This window comes from Ostrinia furnacalis, unplaced genomic scaffold (assembly GCF_004193835.3).
Source record: "Ostrinia furnacalis isolate ACB-3 unplaced genomic scaffold, ASM419383v2 OfSCF1110, whole genome shotgun sequence".
Lineage (NCBI taxonomy): Eukaryota > Metazoa > Arthropoda > Insecta > Lepidoptera > Crambidae > Ostrinia > Ostrinia furnacalis.
In genome coordinates this window covers 93,239-114,554 of record NW_021131349.1, presented here as the reverse complement: position 1 = coordinate 114,554, position 21,316 = coordinate 93,239, and the positions used below count along the sequence as shown (strand labels likewise).

General features: G+C 36.1%; 3 protein-coding genes across 3 annotated transcripts; 1 reads left to right on the top strand and 2 right to left on the bottom strand.

Moving 5' to 3' along the window:
• Positions 1–3,668: 3,668 nt before the first annotated feature.
• Positions 3,669–5,078, bottom strand: Arp3 (Actin-related protein 3). The gene has a single exon (XM_028302344.1). The coding sequence runs from the start codon at positions 4,952–4,954 to the stop codon at positions 3,698–3,700; it is 1,257 nt and encodes a 418-aa protein (XP_028158145.1). The 5' UTR covers positions 4,955–5,078; the 3' UTR covers positions 3,669–3,697.
• A 1,473-nt stretch (positions 5,079–6,551) lies between these two features.
• On the bottom strand, positions 6,552–10,191 carry LOC114351229 (leptin receptor overlapping transcript-like 1). The gene is made up of 4 exons (XM_028302346.1): positions 10,052–10,191; positions 9,564–9,642; positions 9,075–9,261; positions 6,552–7,904 (listed from the first exon to the last, which is right to left on the bottom strand). Exons 1-4 carry the CDS (start codon positions 10,065–10,067, stop codon positions 7,791–7,793), a joined length of 396 nt encoding a protein of 131 aa, XP_028158147.1. The 5' UTR covers positions 10,068–10,191; the 3' UTR covers positions 6,552–7,790.
• A 578-nt stretch (positions 10,192–10,769) lies between these two features.
• Positions 10,770–14,253, top strand: Rpb5 (DNA-directed RNA polymerases I, II, and III subunit Rpb5). The gene is made up of 6 exons (XM_028302345.1): positions 10,770–10,826; positions 11,028–11,116; positions 11,493–11,671; positions 12,396–12,558; positions 13,289–13,367; positions 14,144–14,253. The coding sequence occupies exons 1-6, from the start codon at positions 10,770–10,772 to the stop codon at positions 14,207–14,209; spliced, it is 633 nt and encodes a 210-aa protein (XP_028158146.1). The 3' UTR covers positions 14,210–14,253.
• The last annotated feature ends 7,063 nt before the right edge of the window (positions 14,254–21,316 follow it).

The window sequence follows — 21,316 nt, the reverse complement described above, 5'->3', positions numbered from 1 at the left end:
TTTCCACAACAATCGGTCCTGCGCTGCATCCAGGAAGTAAGTTAAGTTAACCTATAGGTAACTTCCCGCGACCTTCACCAGATCGTCGGTCCATCTAGTTATTTATCCTAAGGACTCACATGTTACGTTTTGCACCGCCTACTCAAATTCTCTGTTTTGCCAAAGGTTAGCTGGTAGAAAACCACATGGCATTAAGCTCGCCCTTTTGTACCATTTTTTTCATGTGCAATAAAGTTTAAAAGAAAAAATAAGTGAGTAGAGGTACACTTTCCTAAGTAAATACCTACCTAAGATTTATTAATTTCTCACCCAGTGTGTGGCAGCCCTTAAACCACCATAGGAACAGTAGTATACGCAAACGCCTACTTAGTTCTCTCCTAGGCATTAATTAGAGAGAAATGAAAAGAGCAGCGTTGACGTAGGTAACTTTGAATTGGATGCCTTTTGAAGAGGCGAACACAGAACCGCAACAAAAAACTCGATGTAACTAGGTAGTTACGAACTGCACTAGTTTGAATTTGAGACTAGTTACGGAATACAGACAATATACATTATGTATAGCAAATAAAATATATAATATAAATATTTTTTCTTTCTTTCTAAGGAGAGCTCTTAGAAGTCATACAATTTCAGAAAACGTAGGCATAATAGGAATAAATAATTTAAAAAATCTGCTTAAGTTGGACTTCCTGCTTTAAGTTTTCTAGTTTCAAATTTTCTAGCCTATATTTGAATTAGAAATCAGGTATATTTTATAGGAAANTAATGGTGGCCATACACGTTAGGGTTTGCATGATGGTTACGACCGTACATGCTTAACCAACAGGTATAACCGAGTTATCTATAGCACATACACGTTAGGGTTTGCATATACAATCTAAATTTATTTAACTCAAAGGTGACTGACTGACTGACATAGTGATCTAACAACGCACAGCCCAAACCTAGCAGTAACATTAAGATTTCTTGCAACAGGGAGAACACATGAGTGTCTTAAATATTCACCACCATTCACTGCCACAGACTATAGGAGACTGAGAGAAAACTGTGCATGCAAGCATGAGCGGGCGCACACACGCTCGGTTATGCATGTGCGCAAACATAACCGAGCGGCAAAAATATCTTTTTTGATATTCGTTAGGTTGCATGTACACGCACCAATAACTGTATAGTTTTATAACATACACGCTAGGGTTTGCATGTCGGTTAAGCATGTACGGTCAAAACCATCATGCAAACCCTAACGTGTATGGCCACCATGAGACATGATGGTGTTTACGAATTAATTACTAAAAGCGTGATGACACTAATGAAATGAAACTTTGTACATATACTAAGGAGGTTATTGGCTAATTAATTAAATTTAGCGCGAGTCAATAATAACACTTGAAGATACTTAGGCTCAAAACTTTTCAGCCGCCCCTCGTACTTATTGCAAGCACATTTACAACAAACATTGCTGTTCTTCTTGAACTATATTCTGATATGCCTACCCGGTAAGATTACGAACATGTCTACGAACAATCAGGCTTCGATCCTCGTGTGTGTGCGACAGCAAACGTGTTTGAGTGGTAAGTACCTACCTAGTAGGTAGGTAGTACCTACCCACCTATTAAAATCGTCGACTACCCGCGGGGTAAACTCGAACGATCATTAATGGGAAGGTGGGGGAAGGGACTAATTTTTATTTTACGGTTGATAGAGATGCATGATGAATTACTAAAACTAGAAAAGTTTTCCGGAAAAAATTCCAAATTCTAAAGTTACAATTTTTTATATGGAATGTTTGCGCAAATATTATTATTGTTTGAAAATAGATATGTCGGGACAGCTAGTTAAATAATGGAGATAGGAAAGGTAGACCAGGTACTTTACCTAAGAGTCTATAGACCAGACAGACGCACTCTACAAGTGATCTGTGCATATACTGCACTCTTCAGGGCGCGTGCAATCGGCGCGATCCAGTCGGAAATTGGCCCTTTTGTACGAGGCTCGCAAGTCGCAGTGCAGACTAATTAGCAGGCTGCTTTGAAAAACAAGTAATAGACATCACCTGGTAATACGAAACGTATGGTTAGGGTAACCCCACGCTAGCAAACAGCCCCGGATTTTCAATTTTTTTAGGCGGGGCAAAAACTGAAAAAAGCTTAAAAATGAAACCTGATTTTGCCGCCCTCTAAACTTGCCGTCCGGGGCATGGGCCCAGACTTGTCCCAAGATCCGGGCCTGTTAGCAAACATTATTTACCTAGGTAAGTACAACAGAGGGCCACAGTTCCAGCTACCCATTTCCGTTGTTTTTCTCGCTCTCATCAAATGGTGATTCTTTGCGATAGAACGAGACGACATGACCGAAAATTGGGTAAATCGCTGAAACTGTGTGTGCCGACATACTTACTGTTATTCGTTTCAGCCAAATGACGTCCACTGCTGGGCAAAGGCCTACCTCAAGGATTTCCACAACAATCGTTCCTGCGCTGCATCCAGGTAAGTAGTACCTACGCTTCCTACGACCTTTACCAGATCGTCGGTCCAACTAGTTATTTAGCTACTTAGTTCAAAGTAATTAAATCCAGGACTCCCATGGTAAATAAGTGAGTAGGTACACTTCACTAAGTGATAGATAGATAATGTGCTTAGTTTCAAAACCTTCACCTAGTGTGTGGCAGCCCTAAAACCACCATAGGAACAGTAGCATACGCAAACGCCTACTTAGTTCTCTCCTAGGCATTAATTAGAGAGAAATGAAAAGAGCAGCGTTGTCGTAGGTAACTTTGAATTGCATGCCTTTTGAAGAGGCGAACACAAAACCGCAACAAAAAACTCGATGTAACTAGGTAGTTACGAACTGCACTAGTTTGAATTTTAGACTAGTTACGGAATACAGACAATTTACATTATGTACAGCAAAGAAGAATTTCAGAAAACGTAGGTGTAACAGGAAGAAATAATTTTAAAAATCTGCTTAAGTTGGAAGTTGAACAGAAGACTTTTCCTGCTGCAAGTTTTCTAGTTTCAAACAATCGAAAATTAAATTCAAGTGGTCGAAACGAAAAAGCTAGCATTATTATATTACATGTAGGCAGAGTCATCATAGAAATCTCCATCAAGCATGGTTATTTCTAAAAAAAAATAGATTTTGGCTGAGTCTAAATAATACTTTTACTTCTTGTTACATAGCAAAAATAATATAATCAATATAGTCTTCTCTAAATTTAATATTGGGACCATTACATTAACAGTAATATTCAGAAACATTGACCAAGCCTACTCGTTTTGAATTAGAAATCAGGTATATTATTATATTATAGGAAATCCAATAAGGAATAAAACTAGTCTAAAATATAGTTAAAGATTTATTATTTGATTTCATATTTGGTAAAATGCTGGAATGCAATTATAAATGCCTATACTTTACAAGATGAATCCAGCTAACCAGATTTTACATAATTATTGACACAAGATAAAAAAATCACAATAACAGTAATACAAAAAATACAATGAATATGACTGAATACTTTGACCGTAACTTTTTAAATATCAAATAAGATATTTTGTTCCGTAATATTATTTTAAATCTATAATTATGTGTCAGTCAATCATTTAAATTATTGCTAACAATATTTAAATTATTAAGTAAATAATAAGAAGAGCTTTTATTTTGTAACATTGCTTGAATACTGGCAATTGTAAAGGCATTATGTCATGGTTCCAAAGACAGGGTTGTGTCTGCAGATGCTTGGCCCATACTCCATGTACGCTTGCTTAGTGTGGCACACCTGGTAGAACTCCGGAGTGGAGGCCAACATACTACCTCCAAACCACACAGCGTACCTCTGCATGTTGTGCGATACCACCTGCACATCAATAGGTGTAGGCGTAATACGTCCTTCTGACAACATTGTAGAAAGCTTCAACCTAGCATCGACTGTGCGCTTAATATCTCTCTGCAACCTCCTTCCAAAGTCACGGAACATAGTTGACCCTCCAGACAACACAATGTTGCCGTACAAACCCCTCCTCACATCAATGGGGCATGACTGGATCACCTCGTCAACCATTTCATTCAAAGGTACCGTGAAATCTGCATTTGAAAATTCAGGATGGAAGAATATTTCTGGCCCCAAAAACCTCTCATAACCAACATCAACAGAGAATGGATTTTTAGTAATGGCATTGGTTCCTGTGTATTTCTTCATCCATTTTCCTGGGTCTGAGTCATACTTGGCAAACTCTTTAGCTATGTCAGGACAAATATAACTGTATCTCTCTTTTATCGCTTTGGCAGTTTCGAGACTTTGCTCCGGTGGGATGCCCACTTCTCTTTCACGGAGAAGTGACTGGATGAAAGATGTGATGTTTCTGCCAGCAATTGGAATGTGCTTGATGCAAGATCCGATGACATAACCCTCTGCTACTGGCACAATGTGGGTTACACCATCACCGCTGTCTACTACGATGCCCGTAAAGGTGCGTTTGACCGACGTGCGCGACTTCCACGACGCAGCGAGGGCTAGTACGGCTTGCACCGCTATGTACAAGCCTGGCACGTTGAAAGACTCAAACATAATCTCCGCTAAGTACTCCCGATTCTCCGGCGTGTTCAGTGGAGGCTCGGTCAGCAAGAAGTGATGATCCTCAGGCTCGGCTCTGAGGTATTTGAACACGCATTGCTCGATGTATCGCTCCATCAAGTCCCAATCTTCGACGAGTCCATGACGCACCGGATACTTCACGGAGTATCCAGTAGCGTCGAACGCTTCATCCCCGATGAAGAAATCTAAGTCCTCGACGGCTTTAGTCATGCGACGAGTGCTCTGATCGCCTACTTTCGCCGTTTCTTTTATCGCTATGGCTGAGGGAATGATAAACTGCGGTTCCTTGTTGCCGGCGAACCCTAGCTTCGTATAGCCAGTTCCCACGTCAATAACGCATGCTGGCAGGTGATCACCCATTTTATTTTGTAAATTTCAACAAAACTGCACCAATCAGTCACAAATAAAGCCGAATTTAGGTTTATTTTGGGTGCGGTGCAGCCACTTCCACTTTTTTGACGTTTCTTATCTGTCAATTTTGCGGAAGATGATTAATCAGTTGCGTTCCATTTCATGTAAAAAAATATTACTTTATAATTTATGAAACTTGATTATAAAAGGGCTATATTTTAATATAATAAGCATTATGTACGATAATACCCACTCTATAGAACGAACACTATTAACACTCAAGTCTTAGAACACCTCATAAATTTTAAAGAAACTATTCAACAGAGATCATAACTAATAGAGCACACGGATTATTCCATTGAAATCTCGAGGCCCCCCAACGGAGCACCGGGATGATCTTACATAAAGAGGTTCCATGCAATCACATGGCCAGAAATAGAATTCAACTCCTATTTGGGGCCCCTGGGCCCCCTGGGAGTACTTATAATAATATTGTAGACTAGCGGCCGCCCGCGACTTCGTACGCGTGGATCCCGTTTTACCCCCTTCATCTTACGCCGTTTAGATTTTTTCATACAAATGTTTTTTCCCGCTAACTCCCGTTCTCGTGGGAATTTTGCAATATCCTGTTGTAACTAAGCTTTAAGTTTACTAAGGTACCTGCATGCCAAATTTCAAGCGTGTATCTTAAGCGGTTTAGATTTTTCATACAAAAGGATTTTCACGCTAATTCCCGTTCCCGTGGGAATTCCTAAGTATACTATACCTAGTACCTGCCCAGGAGTATGAAGAATAATTGTAGGTACCAAGTTTCGTCAAAATCCGTCAAGTAGTTTTCGTTTCTACACTACAGACAGACAGACAGACAGACAAAAATTTTACTTATTGCATTTTTGGCATCAGTATCGATCATTAATCACCCCCTGATAGTTATTTTGAAAATATATTTCATGTACAGAATTGACCTCTCTACAGATTTATTATAAGTCTTTATAAGTATAGATAGATTGAAAAAAATCAAGCACAGTGGCGTACTTAGTATCATACGGGGCCCCCGGGCTACAGGGACCCATCCACATCGATAAAGGGCCACTTCTACTAAAAAAAAATTAAATTCCAACAGTTTAAATAAATATTCTTTAGTTTTGTAATGTAGGATTTTCTGGAATGGGCACATCATTCTACTTCAAATTAGCTACATCTCAGGTGGAAAATCTCAAGGGTTGGAAATAAAAATACAGGTTTTAAGATATAAAGCAGGTAATATTTATTGTGACCTGGTTCTATATTTACACATTTTACAGGAATGTAGCTCTTAACCAAATAGCGATTTAACAACGAATCATAAACGAAATAAGTCAAAATACCAAACCAGAAAGGTTCTTTACTTTTCCTTATCGTCATTTACATTATTCATGTTTTTCTTATTGTTTAAAATTTCATACATTAAAATATAATGTGAAAAATAATTGTAACAATATTTGCCAATTTTACAATTCTGGACCTGCTAGTGCATTGATGAGTATGATATNGATGATAATTTTTTAAATAATAATTTCAATAAAATTATTAATCTAATAAAATAAACACATACCACTTAAATCTATTTCCTTTATAATATTATAATGCAGACTGTGTTGGCAAAAGACATTTTGAGTTGTAATTTGTTTAAAACAAAATATAAAAGGAATAATTAATTTTTATATGCATTCATCCCTGTTGTTAAACTTACATAATTATGTATAAGTAATTACTTATCCATTAACATTAGTATAATCAACATTAAAATTTAGTGTAGGTAAATACAAATAATTTTACATAAATCCCATATTCAATTTTTACTGCAAATAATTTTATAAATAGGTAGTTGTTGATAAAAAAAAGTGGTTAGACAAAAATATTTACGAAACTTTGGTTTTAAAAACAGAAATAAATTAAGCATAGAGTTTTGCAAAGTCAGCAGAATAATAATAAACCCCTAATCTGAAAATATAAAAATACAATCTATAATTTTCTTATATGCTACTATTTATTTATCAATAACAACAGTTAAAAGTCTGTTACATGGAGGTTTAATGGAAAATGGATACAACGAAATATTAAATTACTCTGTTGGATTAAAAAGAATATTACATAGTTTAATTACCATATCCTAATATCTCACAAACCGTTACTGTATTTATTAAGATTTTACAAACATTGTTCATATTATTTTATACATTAAATTTAACCAGTAGGTAAACATTATTTGTTTTTTCTTTGTATATTTTTTAGAAGCTCAAATGCATACAAAGGCATTCCTAATGAAATATAGCAATTTTCAGTTTTCAATCACATAAACAAGATTGTTGAATTAAAGCTGGTTGGTATAACTTTTTCACGAAAATTTACAAATTAAAAATAATACTGAGCGAGAACATAGAATTTGAGAGTTGAAAAAAAAAAAGTTGAGTTTCTAAGTTCATAGAAAAAGGTTACACCAAATGTTAGTACAGAAATAGTGTATAATGGTAATCATACCATAATTTATATAAAAAGAATTACACAGGAAGAGTTACACACTCAGTGACATTAAATTTAAAAATCCAACGTTTAATCTGTATTGGAGTAGGCTTGCCGAAGCTTCAGCACATAAGGCATAACAAATTGCACATAATTATCATTTATAACATTTGGGAGTTAATTTAAAACTTAGATTGACAGATCACTCTACCTAATCAGTATCAAACGTTCAGACTTAAGTATATGTCGACTTAACCACAACATACCTTAAAATACAAAAATCTTTTGCCGATGATCGATTCATGGACCATTTGGAGATGTTAAAGTTGTGGTTTTAGATTTCTCACCACATCGCGTAGTCTGAGTCGTCCATGTCAAAGATTGTGAAGAAACCAAGGATAGTGAGATGGACTATGACATTCCCGGCTAGAGTGAGCAAGCATGCGCCAAGTTTTATCTGAAAATTAGAAAAAAAAAGTATAAATATGTGTAACAGAACGTAGTACAATGAGTATTCAACTATACTATGTAGATTTTGTAGATAAAACTAATTAATAAACTCAGTAAAAAACTCAGTAAAACTCATTTATATCTGTAAGTAGGCTTTAAAACTACTTATTTGCACTTTTACTCATGTATTAACCCTACCACTGTTTCAGGACAATAAATGGGCCAGTGCTGAGAAGAAGCAGCGCAAGAAACTCAGACACTATTGTCAGCCTCTTTTTCAAAGGTTTACAGGTTTTCAAAATACATAGTTATAAATATTTATGCGAGCTAGGCAGTTACGCATCCCAAACATTTTTATCTTTTAAATAATTATCGACTTTATAGTAGCCCTTTTTCATTAAGGTACTTTTAATATGTGCTTTGAATTTATGAATGGGTAGTTCTACAACAGTATAGAACCAGTAATAACTACAGTCATTGTGTTATGGAGTGGGCCAGAACATCAGAATTGAGGGAAACAGGAAGTGATGGTACATACGGAACCAATGGTATGATACATATCATAACTGTATTTCCCAATGGTTAATGGCCTATAAGCAAATAAACATAAGAAACAATTTAATATAATATTCCTAAACTGAAATCTGAAGGAGGCCATCATCCTGCTGGCCAGTTTCCAACACACTGTATAATAAACTAGCTTTCAGGCCGTGGCTTCGCCCGCGTGGAATTTTGTCTGTCACAGAAAAACAATATCGCGCGCATATTTGCTCACCGTTTAGACCTACCCTGGACTACGACAAACATTTTAAAACCAAAATCAGCTCAATCGGCCCAGCCGTTCTCGAGATTTAATCACACTAACGAACATCAATTCATTTTTATTTATATAGATAAATTTATACTTGTAATAGACTTCGGACGCAGGTTGGCTGTAGTAAGGACAATCTGGTCAGGTGGGGATTCTTGGATGGCTTAAACATGCGAGTGTAGGTGCGGTTTTATTCCCAATCCATGAAGCACCTGATGTCATGCCCTGAATGCCCAAGCAACTGCACTCAGGCGGATTTTGCACTCAGGAGGATTTGATGAGACAACGCCACTCTTGTGGCGGTGTTTTGGGCTGACACTGTGTAGGTTTGTTATCGACACAACAAGAAGAAGAATTTATACTTACAATATGTGCATGTGCAAGAACAATCGGCAGTGCAAACGAGCTGACGATGAGTCCCATGGTAATAAATATGGCAGTTTCCATGCAGGCCGAGTTGGTGCCTCCGGCGCTGTCTGTGTATCGCCTAGCCAACATCGTCGGCATGGGACAGAGCAGGTAGAACAACACCACAAAGAACGGCCACCACACACTGGAATATAACAACAAGAAGTGTCAATAAGCATGTATTGCCTATGAGGTTTAAGGACAGTTAGTCTTCAAGTACTAGCAAATGGAGACAAAATAGAAATCATATGTTACAGCTTCTCATGCAACCACTTGGGTTTCACAAGTTAAGTGTTTTTGGGGAATGTTGGTTTGCTTTTCCCATCTTTTGTTGTAACTCCACAATTGTACCTATTCATAAGATAAGATGATGATATAATCATTTACATAAGATGAAATTGATTGCATAGTGTAAGCCAAAATTATAATAAATATGATTTCACTTACTTTTCATAAGTTGGTAGAGCACACGCCAATATAACGAACGTCATTCCAATCGACCCAGTGAACGCTAGGGACACCAAACTGAAATACAAGTGTAAAAGTTATATTTTTTAATCTATGTCAATTCCACTGGTTGAATAAACAGTTTTATAAGACATCATCAATCTACAAAGCACTATTTAGGGCATCTTTTGATAGCAATTTAACAAATAATATCTTAAATTGGATGTGCTGAGATCAGCTGCTATGAAATCATTATCTTGTTTACAGAACAAAGAAACGGTATTTATTGAAACTTAAACGTTTGATACTCACCCTAAAATTATCCATGACGATTACATGAAACAAAAAACAGTAAAATTGTTGATATAAACTGTATTTCCGATAAAATTATGTTAGTAAATATCATGACTCATAGGTACCAATAAAACATGACTTTCACATCAAATTAATCAATACACTTATTTGCTATTTCAATTTCAACGTCTTACCTTTGATTCCAGCCATTATGCTTATGTCTAAAGTATTATTTGGGGTGTTTAAATGAAACGATTAGTCGTAAAATCGTGAAATCTATTTTTCACAAAATAATGAATGAAATCAAGTAACAACATTGACAGCTGAGTTAAAGACCATTATTTGAACGCCCCGTTCATTAAACGTTATTTATATTTAAATAACGCTATTGCGTTACACTTTTTGAAAAATGCAAAAAGTAATATTTTGCAAAATAAATTATTTCTATAAACTTGAGTTTACATTGGTAGGATTACACAGAAAAATTTAGTAAAATTAAAAAGATAAGTTAAAAGTTTATTTAAAAAGTTTGAAATGAATCATATTTTTTCTAAGTCCCCATTAAGTAAATCTTGTATTTTAATAAGCGTATAAGTTGCGTTTTCCAAATAAATAAAAAATAGTTTTCCTTTATTTGCGTGAAATAAAAATGGAAATAAATAATAAAAAAAGTAACGTTGTATTAATTTATACATAATACCGTTATTTTATTTCATAATGACACTACCGCAATATCAATGGATCGGTCAAATAGTGTGATCAGTACAACAAGTTTGAGTATTACTTTTCTCTATGAGTTTGAGTGAGTTGTGTTGTATTTAGGTTATAAATTTTTAATGCAATTTGGCGATTTCTAACGAAAATTTCCTCATTTATCTTTAATTCCATAATATATCTTGTCAATAAATCACAATGGATGATGATGCAGAAACATACAAGCTTTGGCGTATTCGGAAAACTGTAATGCAGGTAAGGTTATAAAATTGTTGTTTGTTGTGCTATAAACGGTGTAAAAAAGCCAGCTTATTCCAAAAAAATAACTTTTAAAGAGCTGTTCATATGTATATAATAATATTACATCATAATGCTGTACTTTATAATGTACATAGTTGCTGATTTCGGTAAATTTTTCGTTCATTAAAATTACCACGAAATGTATCTTTTTTACAGCTATGCCACGACCGTGGATACCTTGTAACGCAGGATGAATTGGATCAAACGTTAGAACAGTTCAAAGAGCAATTTGGAGACAAACCCAGGTAAATTACTTACACAAACTAACTATCTTAAATTAAATAAAACCTTACCTATGTTCAAGCGAGTAGTTTCTGATATAGTTTTGTCCAGTATGTGTTTTTTAACTTTATCGTCGAGTACCTTCATTCTTGAGGGTTAAAAGTGTTACCAAAGACTTATAAAAAGTTACAATTTTGACTATTTATAATAGTTTTTACAAATATTAAAATAGAAATGTAAAATATAAAATAAATTGTTCAAATGTATGCTTTCCTGTAAAATGTTTATTATTGTGTCAAAATTTGATGTGACAAATCACTGACATTTTTCTTTTTCAAAATTATTTTTTATAGTTACCAGAAAAGAGTACGACTATAAATTTTTGTGTTCTTTTTTCAGTGAAAAGCGTCCGGCAAGAAGTGATCTGATTGTCCTTGTAGCCCATAATGATGACCCAACGGATCAGATGTTTGTGTTTTTCCCTGATGAAGCCAAGATTGGTATTAAAACTATCAAAACATATTGTACCAGAATGCAAGAAGAGAATATCCATAGGGCTATTGTGGTTGTACAAGCAGGTATTTATTTTCAACATTTATTACTTTAAATAATTTATATTTGGATTATATCACAATCTGCTTTTAACCCGGGTGTCCCATAAAGAGAGTGCCAAACTAAACGAGATGATAGACTAATCGATTGTTAGTTTATCACAGTTCTTATTGCTGTGTGAACAAATGACCAGATATTTTTCAAGGCGAATAAGAAGAAACAACAACAGAAAGGCTAAAAATTGGAGATTTAAAAAAAATGTGAAATGGTGATACTTTTACTAAAGATTTTTTTAATGGATGGTCATCCATTAGTCTTTCATCTCCTTAAGTTTGGCACACTCTTTATGGGACATCCTGTATATACTTATGTTACGAGTGGGTGCACTATAATAGCCCAGCAGCCGTGGTGTTTGAATCCACATACTTGGAGCTTAATGAGGGTTTTCGTGTATGAAAATTCGCCAGATGGCAATACGTAGACGCGAGGTCCAAATGCTGCATGATTGGTTATTTTTGACATGACATTGACAGGTATGTCAAAATCCACCAATCACGCAGCAGTCAGACCCCACATCCACGTCCCGCCATCTAGCAGATCTTACATACGCGAAAACCCTCATTAGGCTAGTACGACTACAACAATATTGGGTTATTGTCGCTTCAACAGAACTTTTAATTGAGAAAGTCAATAAAAATTGAGTATTCATTACTACTTTACACTTATTTAACCAAGCTGTATTATTTTTAGGTATGACACCCTCAGCCAAGCAGTCACTGGTAGACATGGCCCCCAAGTACATCCTGGAGCAATTCCTGGAATCGGAGCTGCTCATCAACATCACGGAGCACGAATTAGTTCCGGAACACATTGTACTCACACCTGATGAGAAGCAAGAGTTGTTGGCGAGATAGTATCCTTTTAAATTTCAATCACTGTACTGCTAGCCTATAAGTTAATCCCTTTAAGCTTTGTTTAAGTCCCTAATGCTCGTTTTCGCCATCAATCCCTAATTTTTAAGTGACCCTTATGGTACCACATAACAGGCATTTTGTTTTCATAGGGGTCACTTAAAAATTAGGGATTGATGGTGAAAACGGGTATAACTGTTTTATTATGAGTCTTTGAAATGGGAGCAACAGGCAAGGCAGGCAGGAGCAATAATATGCTTAATGAAATCAATGTAATAATAACATTATAAGATTTTTGTTGTGTTGTGTCGTGGGCTGTCAAAAAAACCCGATGAGTAAAAATGCCTTAAGGTTCGGCCAAACCAACGCGATGGCGATCAATGCTTTTAAGTCTGATCGCCATCGCTGCACGCCGGCTGATCGCGTGTGATCGCGATGGTTTGGCCGAATCTTTAATTTAATGTGTATTCAGCCAAATAGGTAAGTTACATATTTGCTTGTGTGTAGTGAGTGGCTTCACCACAATAGGCGGATAGTCGCCATAATCACCCCATAAGTTCAATAGTTAACAGCGATTGAATTAACGACCTCTCGTATCAGTAGTCTAGTAGTGCTCAAAACCAAAATATTGTTGAAACATTTATTTACTCGTATATTTTTTCACGATAACCAGTTCGGACATGGAATATTGCAGTTACACTATATGAATAATTTTCTTAACCAACAATACAGTAAATTGAAAGAGAACATGCTGATGAGGATACAGGCAGGTGATCCGGTGGCGAGATACTTTGGGCTCAAGAGAGGACAGGTAAAATATATAATGCAACCTTTATATTATAACGACACTTACGGGACAGCAGTTTTCGACGCGTCTTTCCGTTCTATACATAGCCAGAACGCATGGGTGTGAAAATTTGTATATAGTTTGTAGTCACAGATTTACAAACAGGCACTACAAAATATACACGAGCAGTTTCCTATGGGTGCGTTCTGGCCATGTATAGAACGGAAAGACGCGTTTTCGACGTTATAGAGAGTGGACGTTAAATGGAGAGACACGGTAGAGCGGCTAAGCCTAGGCGCAGACCACCGACTTTTAGTTGGTTGATTGTTGAGTCGGGCTGTCAATCAGTATGAAAATGTATGAAAGTGCGTACATTGGATCGGCCGATTCTTCATACAAATTAGAACCAGGCCCAACTATCGGCCGACTGAAGAATGTAGTATGCGCCAAGGCTAAATCCAATGCATTTTCCAACACCACTTCTTTTCTCCTTCCTCTATTGAACATATTTATAAGTCTTTTGTCAATACACAAAGATATTGGTTTACTCATCATATTTACAGTTCAAAAGTCCTGTGATCGAAGCAAACGTGCAAATTCATCATAATAAAACAAAAGACAGCGTCCTAACTCCTCCATTTGGCGATGACGATATAAATAATATTTAAAAGTTTATTTTGTGATTTTAATTAACCAGGAAGTAGAAAGAAGAATAGGGAAACTACCGAATATTCGGTTGGTGGGCGACTTAGTGGACAGGTTTCGTTAACAATTTTTAACAATATTTCTTTTTATCACAGGTGGTGAAAATTATCAGATCGTCCGAGACGGCAGGCAGATACATTTCTTATAGATTAGTTTGTTAACCCTAGATTAAGTAATAAATTCCATTTCCTATTTTTAAATACAAGCGGATGTTTTATTTAATGGTTTTTCGACGATAAAATACTTCTATTTGGCTTTTTGGGGAATACTGTTTAATTATTATATTTAAAAGAAGCTGACATGGCTCAATCAGACTAACGGCTCTAAATTAATGCAGGACAAATACGAGTACTTGATTTACACCATGTATACCTATCCCATATGGGAATTGAACCCGGGACCTCGGTAGTGTGAGTCAAAACAGTCCAACTCTGCCCACAAAGGCTTTAGGCAACAAAATAGGCAAAACTTCAAAATAGGCAAAAGCAAATAACTTCAATGAAAACCCAAAAACAGAACGCGACATTCTTATCAATAATTGAATCATTGATCTCAAGTCTTCTAACTTTAGATCGGCCCATCTACCACCGCTAGAGACCGTTACCGGACGACCGTAACGCCACAGTACCAATTATACAATAAACCACCGTCTCCCCAATAAAAAAATAGGTAACTTTCGTAAAATACCATAATAGCTGAATATGTAACGGAGGCACGCGATCAGTATGTGCGCGCCAATAGAAATTGGAAATTTTAAAGTATCCATATCTAGAACAATATAAATGCGAAAATAACTCCGTCTGTTTGTTACCTGTCATGGTTAAATAACTAAATCGATTTTTAGAATATTTTTTATCTTGGTTTTTGAAAGAACACGCGCGCCTGAATATGTTCATTTTACAATCAAGTTAGGATTATGTATTCAATAGATTCATAAATAGTTCGATATCAAAATTCTTTAGTTGCTGCCCCACTCTTCTCGTGGATGTTGTTAGAGGCGAATAAGGAAGAAATATGCAAACATCATCCTCCCCAATCTGGCCAGCGTGGGAGTGTAGGCTAAATTCTTCATTTGCCCCAATTAAATCAGAAAGGGTCGTTCTCCTGCAGTAGACATTTTGATGATGATCTTGTTACATAAATTGCCAGTTTCCATTAGCGAACTGTACCTCGTATGCGCACGCGACGGCAAGCTTCACACGGTGTGAGCGCATCTCGCCCCGCGCACGTTCGAAATTCGAATTCACTTCAATTCTGTAATAACAACTTACCTTTCGCTGCCCAATTTGGAGCTGGTGACAAAAGTCCTTTCACAAAAGGCGAAGGTGCAACACTGGACACTCGTGCGCTTAATTAATCCAGGTCGTAGTCGTGAATTAAAATTTCTGAAGTGGACCATTGGTTTTTTATAGTGCTAGTGTTGTGTGTGGACTGCTATCATCAATGAGCTGGTGACAATAGCATCAATGAGCTGGTGACAATAGGTAAGTTGATTTTTACGATTACGAGGTATTGTGGTTGACGTACGCAGCGGTTAGCTTTAAAAGTTTGATCGGAGACGGGTATTGTACCGCTTCAAAATCTTGGTAGGTACAGTCAGCGTCAAATAGGTGTCACGTTAAGTGACCAAAACGTTGATAACACAACCTTATTCCAATTGTAACAAAGACGTGTTGCGAACTTTTTGGCTACTTTGGATGTACCGAACTATTTGACGCTGACTGTATGGTCTTCTAGAGTGCGGAATTTTGAAAACGATGGTCCTGCTGCTGAAATTGTAGCAACCTCTTTATAGAAAACATCTTCTATTTCTAATTTTTAAGTAATTTCATATTTTCTGCCCTCTCTCTGTAGAGAGGAGAGTCGCCTGGAAGAGATCGCTTCCGATAAGATCGCCTTAATTGTTCCGTTACGATACGATTGATGTATTCTTCTTTCTATTGATGATTCTCAGTTATGCATGGTGTGCAATAAATTCTGCTATCTATAGAATGATGAAAGTTTATACGAAGACACTTACTTACGGTGTTATTAAGTTTTGTTAAGTAAGAGACAATTAGCTGGAATATAAGTGTAAGTTACTTATTTTCAGCATCGCCCCTTTCGAGCATTGACCTCATTTTTGAGAACCCTATAAGAATCAAGATCAGCTCATTTACTTTCAAAAGGGGTATGGTCCGGGAGTACCAAAGGGGGTCCATTAAAATAACACTTAAATTTTTTTTTTCGAAAATAGCAAAAAACNATCAATGAACTGGTGACAATAGGTAAGTTGATTTTTACGATTATGAGGTATTGTGGTTGACGTACGCAGCGGTTAGCTTTAAAAGTTTGATCGGAGACGGGTAATGTACCGCTTCAAAATCTTGGTACAGTCAGCGTCAAATAGGTGTCACGCTAAGTGACCAAAACGTTAATAACACAACCTTATTCCAATTGTAACAAAGACGTGTTGCGGACTTTTTGGCTACTTTGGATTTACCGAACTATTTGACGCTGACTGTATGGTCTTCTAGAGTGCGGAATTTTGAAAACGATGGTCCTGCTGCTGAAATTGTAGCAACCTTTTTATAGAAAACAACTTCTGTTTCTATTTTTTAAGTAATTACAAACACCTGTCTTCTCTCCGTAGAGGAGAGTCGCCTGGAAGAGATCGCTTCTGATAAGATCGCCTTAATTGTGCCATTACGATTGATGTATTTCTAGTGATTGTTAGTTATGCATGGTGTGCAATAAATCCTGCTATCTATAGAATGATGAAAGTTTGTACAAGACGTGAGTTTAGTACTTAGTTTCGTTAATTAAGACCGACAAAAGTTCCTGAAATATAAGTGTAAGTTACTTATTTTCAGCATCGCCTCTTTCGAGCATTGACCTCATTTTTGAGAACCCTATAAGAATCAAGATCAGCTCATTTGCTTTCAAAAGGGGTATTGTAATTCTATTATGATTTCAGTTTATTTCCATGACGGTCGGGAAATTGAATTTCCTACGGACAATCTAATTAGTCTGAAAATTTTCGCTAACAATGTAACCTAGTTCCTTACCTATTTATGTCAGTTCAGTCTTAATTACCAGTTTATCACAAAACCTAAGCTATAAAATCGATATGAGATCGTTTACCGTTGAATTTTACGTCTGAGATCTATGCGATTCGCACGGCATTCAAACTTGTATATTACTTTACGACATTTAATAGGTCTATAACGTATTGCCCATTAATCGATTTCCCCACGTTACAAATTACTAGTTTGCAAATTTATTATTCCTAATCGGGTTACATGTTAGGTGTTTCAAGAAAACTAAACTAGGAATACCTGTTCCCTGGGAATCAAAAATAAATCATTCTAGCGCTGATAACCGAGGGGCTATTCCCACCTGTCGTTAAAATTACAGGACTATTCCCACCTCTCGATCCTACCGCTGCAACTCCTGTGTTTGAAAACCGACTTAGTTTTTCTCGCTTTGAAGTCCGAGGTTTTTATAGCATTAAAATAAATAATAATTAACTAAACTGAAATAATTGGCTAAAACTAGTTTTTATGGTAGCAGTCGCCTACCTTTTAAATAAGCATAAGTGATAAGTAACGATATTGTTTTAATGTTTGTATGTCTAATTCTGTGAATATGTATAATGATAAACTGACATAAATACTTACTTGAGTTATTAAGGCGATTAGTGTCCTCAATCCGCGCCAAATGGGCATTTTGTAAAGCCTACTCCTCTTTTACTGCTGGACAGAAATAGTTGAAAAAAATATATGTTATACAACAGTTCAAGGACTACATTTGTGACGTTTGAATTTTCGCTACGTCTCTTTGTTTTGGATTAAAAAAATAAATACGGGACATCGATTTTTTACTTAAATTCCCTACTCCTCCAAAACGGCTATGTTAATTTAAAAGATTTTTGCACGAATAGATTAGGAATTCTTTAATCTTTAAATGACACGTTGCGTTTTTCAATCGAACATTACTTTCATTCATAAATTTTACTTTTGATAAAATCGGTAGAATCTGAACATGATTAAAACTCTAATCAAGGGCCACCATAGAGGCAATTTGTATTTGAATAATTTAATAAATTAAATATCGATTTATGGTTTCAAAATTGTGATAATAAGAATCAAAGTAATTATAAACTATTGGTATACCTAGTTAGCAGAGTTATTAAAATGTGCTACTGGTAAACATAATTAAACAGAAAAAGTATAGAAGTAATATCAGCTGATTCTACTGATCACACGTCATATTTTACGTGCATAAGTAGTTTTTCCCTTCTGTCTGCTCTGCACCTGTGAAGTCGGTGTTACAGTTTTCATAAAAAGCCTTGAAATATCATAATAATCATATTACCCAGCTTCCTAAAATATCTATATTGTTTATGTTTCTACTATATTTTTCGTATACAGAATCATCTTAAAATGTCCGAATAGATATCACTTGGTCACGAAAAACAAATTAGAAAGTTGGGGCTTACTTAATATGAATATGAAATATTTATAAACGTGCGAAAGAAACCTTCATCATGGAAAACATTTATGTGGACGAATTACTCATAATTTGTCATATAAAGTAGGTCACATTAATATGACACNAAAAAAAATTAGGTTTTCTGACACTTAGAAAAATTTTGACGACTTTAGTATGGAGTTTAGACAGCCGAATTTTCGAGCGTAATTTGTATGGAGCTGGGACTTGTAATATTTTTCGCTTTTCACTTAGTGTAGCAAGGGGGGTCTTAGAACATAGCCGAATTTTCGAAGGCATTTTGTATGGAGCCGAGACTTGTAAAAATTTTCGCAAATTGTTTACGCCGCGCGTCGTAATGCGATGGCTTAATTCGGATTTCCTCGTCTCCGGCGCTGCGGGATGAGCAGCCTCTTCGCCCTTACGTAACAAGGGGTAATCACCCACGCTCGCCTCCGCAGCTTCGGCTTGCTGGTCGCCTCCGGCGACCAGCCTCAGCCGCTCCAGCTCGCACGGGTGACTACGCCTTGTTACAGTGGGCGGAGGCTGCTCACCCTCCGCGCCTCCGGCTTTGGAATTACACTCTAGTATCGGGCAGACAAGTACCACGGCCAAAGGACCACGGCGAGTCGGGGTAAACGCAATTGGATAATCAATGGTCTTTCATACATAGATTAATAGACTAGAAAATTGCAAATATCTCAGTAACGGTGCGTCAGATCGAAAAAATAATGAAATTATTTTGAACCCCCTTAAGAGCCCCGTCCGGCACCTAGGCCCATAATATTCCGACCTCAAAAAACGGTCAAGTGTGAGTCGGACATAAATTTGCGAAAATTTTACAAGTCTCGGCTCCATACAAAATGCCTTTGAAAATTCGGCTGTTCTCAGACCCCCCTTGCTACACTAAGTGAAAGCGAAAAATATTACAAGTCCCAGCTCCATACAAAACACGATCAAAAATTCGGCTAAGTCTAAACTCCATACAAAAGCCGTCGAAATTTTTTTTAAGTGTCGGCGCCATACAAATTACGCTCGAAAATTCGGCTATGTCTCGGACCCCCTTTGCTACACCCTAACCTTGTAATTCTATTATGATTTCAGTTTATTTCCATAACGGTCGGGAAATTGAATTTCCTACGGACAATCTAATTAGCCTGAAAATTTTCGCTAACAATGTAACCTAGTTCCTTACCTATTTATGTCAGTTCAGTCTTAATTACCAGTTTATCACACAAAACCTAAGCTATAAAATCGATATGAGATCGTTTGCCGTTGAATTTTACGCCTGAGATCTATGCGATTCGCACGGCATTCAAACTTGAATATTACTTTACGACATTTAATAGGTCTGACGTATTGCCCATTAAACGAATTACCCACGTTACAAAAATTACGAATTAAGTAGTTTGCGAATTTATTATTCCTCGTCGGGTATGCTTAAACTAATACTAACTTTAATTAAAATAAACAGATCTTTTTTTTAAACTAAGGCAAACTTCACTCTAAACAAAATAAACATATAAACTTATTTATTACTCAAAAATAAAAGTGTGTCCGGGAGGCAAAGAGGCGAGAATGCTGGCTACATTTCCTCGCTGAATAGCAATACTAAGCCTTTGTGCAAGTAAAGAGCCAGCATTTAAATTTTCCGAAATTTTAATTAATTTAGGGGAAATGGTCCGAAACAGGGGTCGGGTCCCATGTTTGGTGTTTCAAGAAAACTAAACTAGGAGTAGCTGTTCCCTGGGAATCAAAAATAAATCATTCTAGCCCTGAAAACCAAGGGACTATTCCCACCTGCCGTTAAAAATACAGGACTATTCCCACCCTTTGTTCCCACCGCTGCAACTCCTGTATTTGAAACCGACTAAGTTTTTCTCGCTTTGAAGTCAGAGGTTTTTTATAGCTTTCAAATAAATAGTAAGTAACTAAACTTTGAAATAATTGGCTAAAAATAGTTTTCATGGTAGCAGTCACCTGCTTTTTAAATAAGCATGATAAGTAACGATATACCCCATTTATAATGTTTCTCTGTATATAATATATGTAATTCTGTGAATATGTATAACGATAAACTGACATAAGTAAATACTTACTTGAGTTATTAAGTAGCAATCGGTAGAATCTGAACATGATTAAAACTCTCATCAAGGGCCACCATAGAGGCAATTTGTATTTGAATAATTTAATAAATTAAGTATCGATTTATTGGTTCAAAATTGTGCTAATAAGAATCAAAGTAATTATAAATTATTGGTATAGGCCTAGTTAGCAGAGTTACAAAAATGTGCTACTGGTAAATACATAAATAAACAGAAAAAAGTATAGCAAGTATTTCAAGTAGTATTTTCCCTTCTGTCTGCTCTGCACCTCTGAAGTTGTACGTTTTACAATTTTCATAAAAAGTTTTATTTGAAACATCATGATGATCATATTACCTAGCTTCCTAAAATACTTAATGGTACTTAGGCATACTATATTTTTCGTATACAGAATCATCTTAATTTGTCGGAATAGGTATCACTCGGTCACGAAAAACAAATTAGAAAGTTGGGGCTTACTTAATATGAATATGAAATATTTATAAACGTGCGAAAGAAACCTTCATCATGGAAAACATTTATGTGGACGAATTACTCATAATTTGTCATATAAAGTAGGTCACGTTAATATGACATNTATGACACATAAGCTTCTTAGCATGATTAAAATTAAAATTAGATAACATTATAAAACTGGCTTTCTAAAAAATAAGGATTAAGCGATGGATCGAGAGGAAATGAACACTAATGTTC

Bases quoted from the DNA above. Each gene is read 5' to 3' on its own strand.
- Rpb5 (XM_028302345.1), top strand. From the start codon at position 10,770: ATGGATGATGATGCAGAAACATACAAGCTTTGGCGTATTCGGAAAACT. The intron at 12,559-13,288 runs GTATCCTTTTAA...CCAACAATACAG, and splicing joins CAAGAGTTGTTGGCGAGATA to TAAATTGAAAGAGAACATGC. The intron at 13,368-14,143 runs GTAAAATATATA...TTTTTATCACAG, and splicing joins TTGGGCTCAAGAGAGGACAG to GTGGTGAAAATTATCAGATC.
- LOC114351229 (XM_028302346.1), bottom strand. The intron at 9,262-9,563 runs GTAAGTGAAATC...GTTATATTCCAG, and splicing joins GCTCTACCAACTTATGAAAA to TGTGTGGTGGCCGTTCTTTG. The intron at 7,905-9,074 runs GTAAGTATAAAT...TCTAATTTTCAG, and splicing joins TTCTTGCACATGCACATATT to ATAAAACTTGGCGCATGCTT.
- Arp3 (XM_028302344.1), bottom strand. From the start codon at position 4,954: ATGGGTGATCACCTGCCAGCATGCGTTATTGACGTGGGAACTGGCTAT.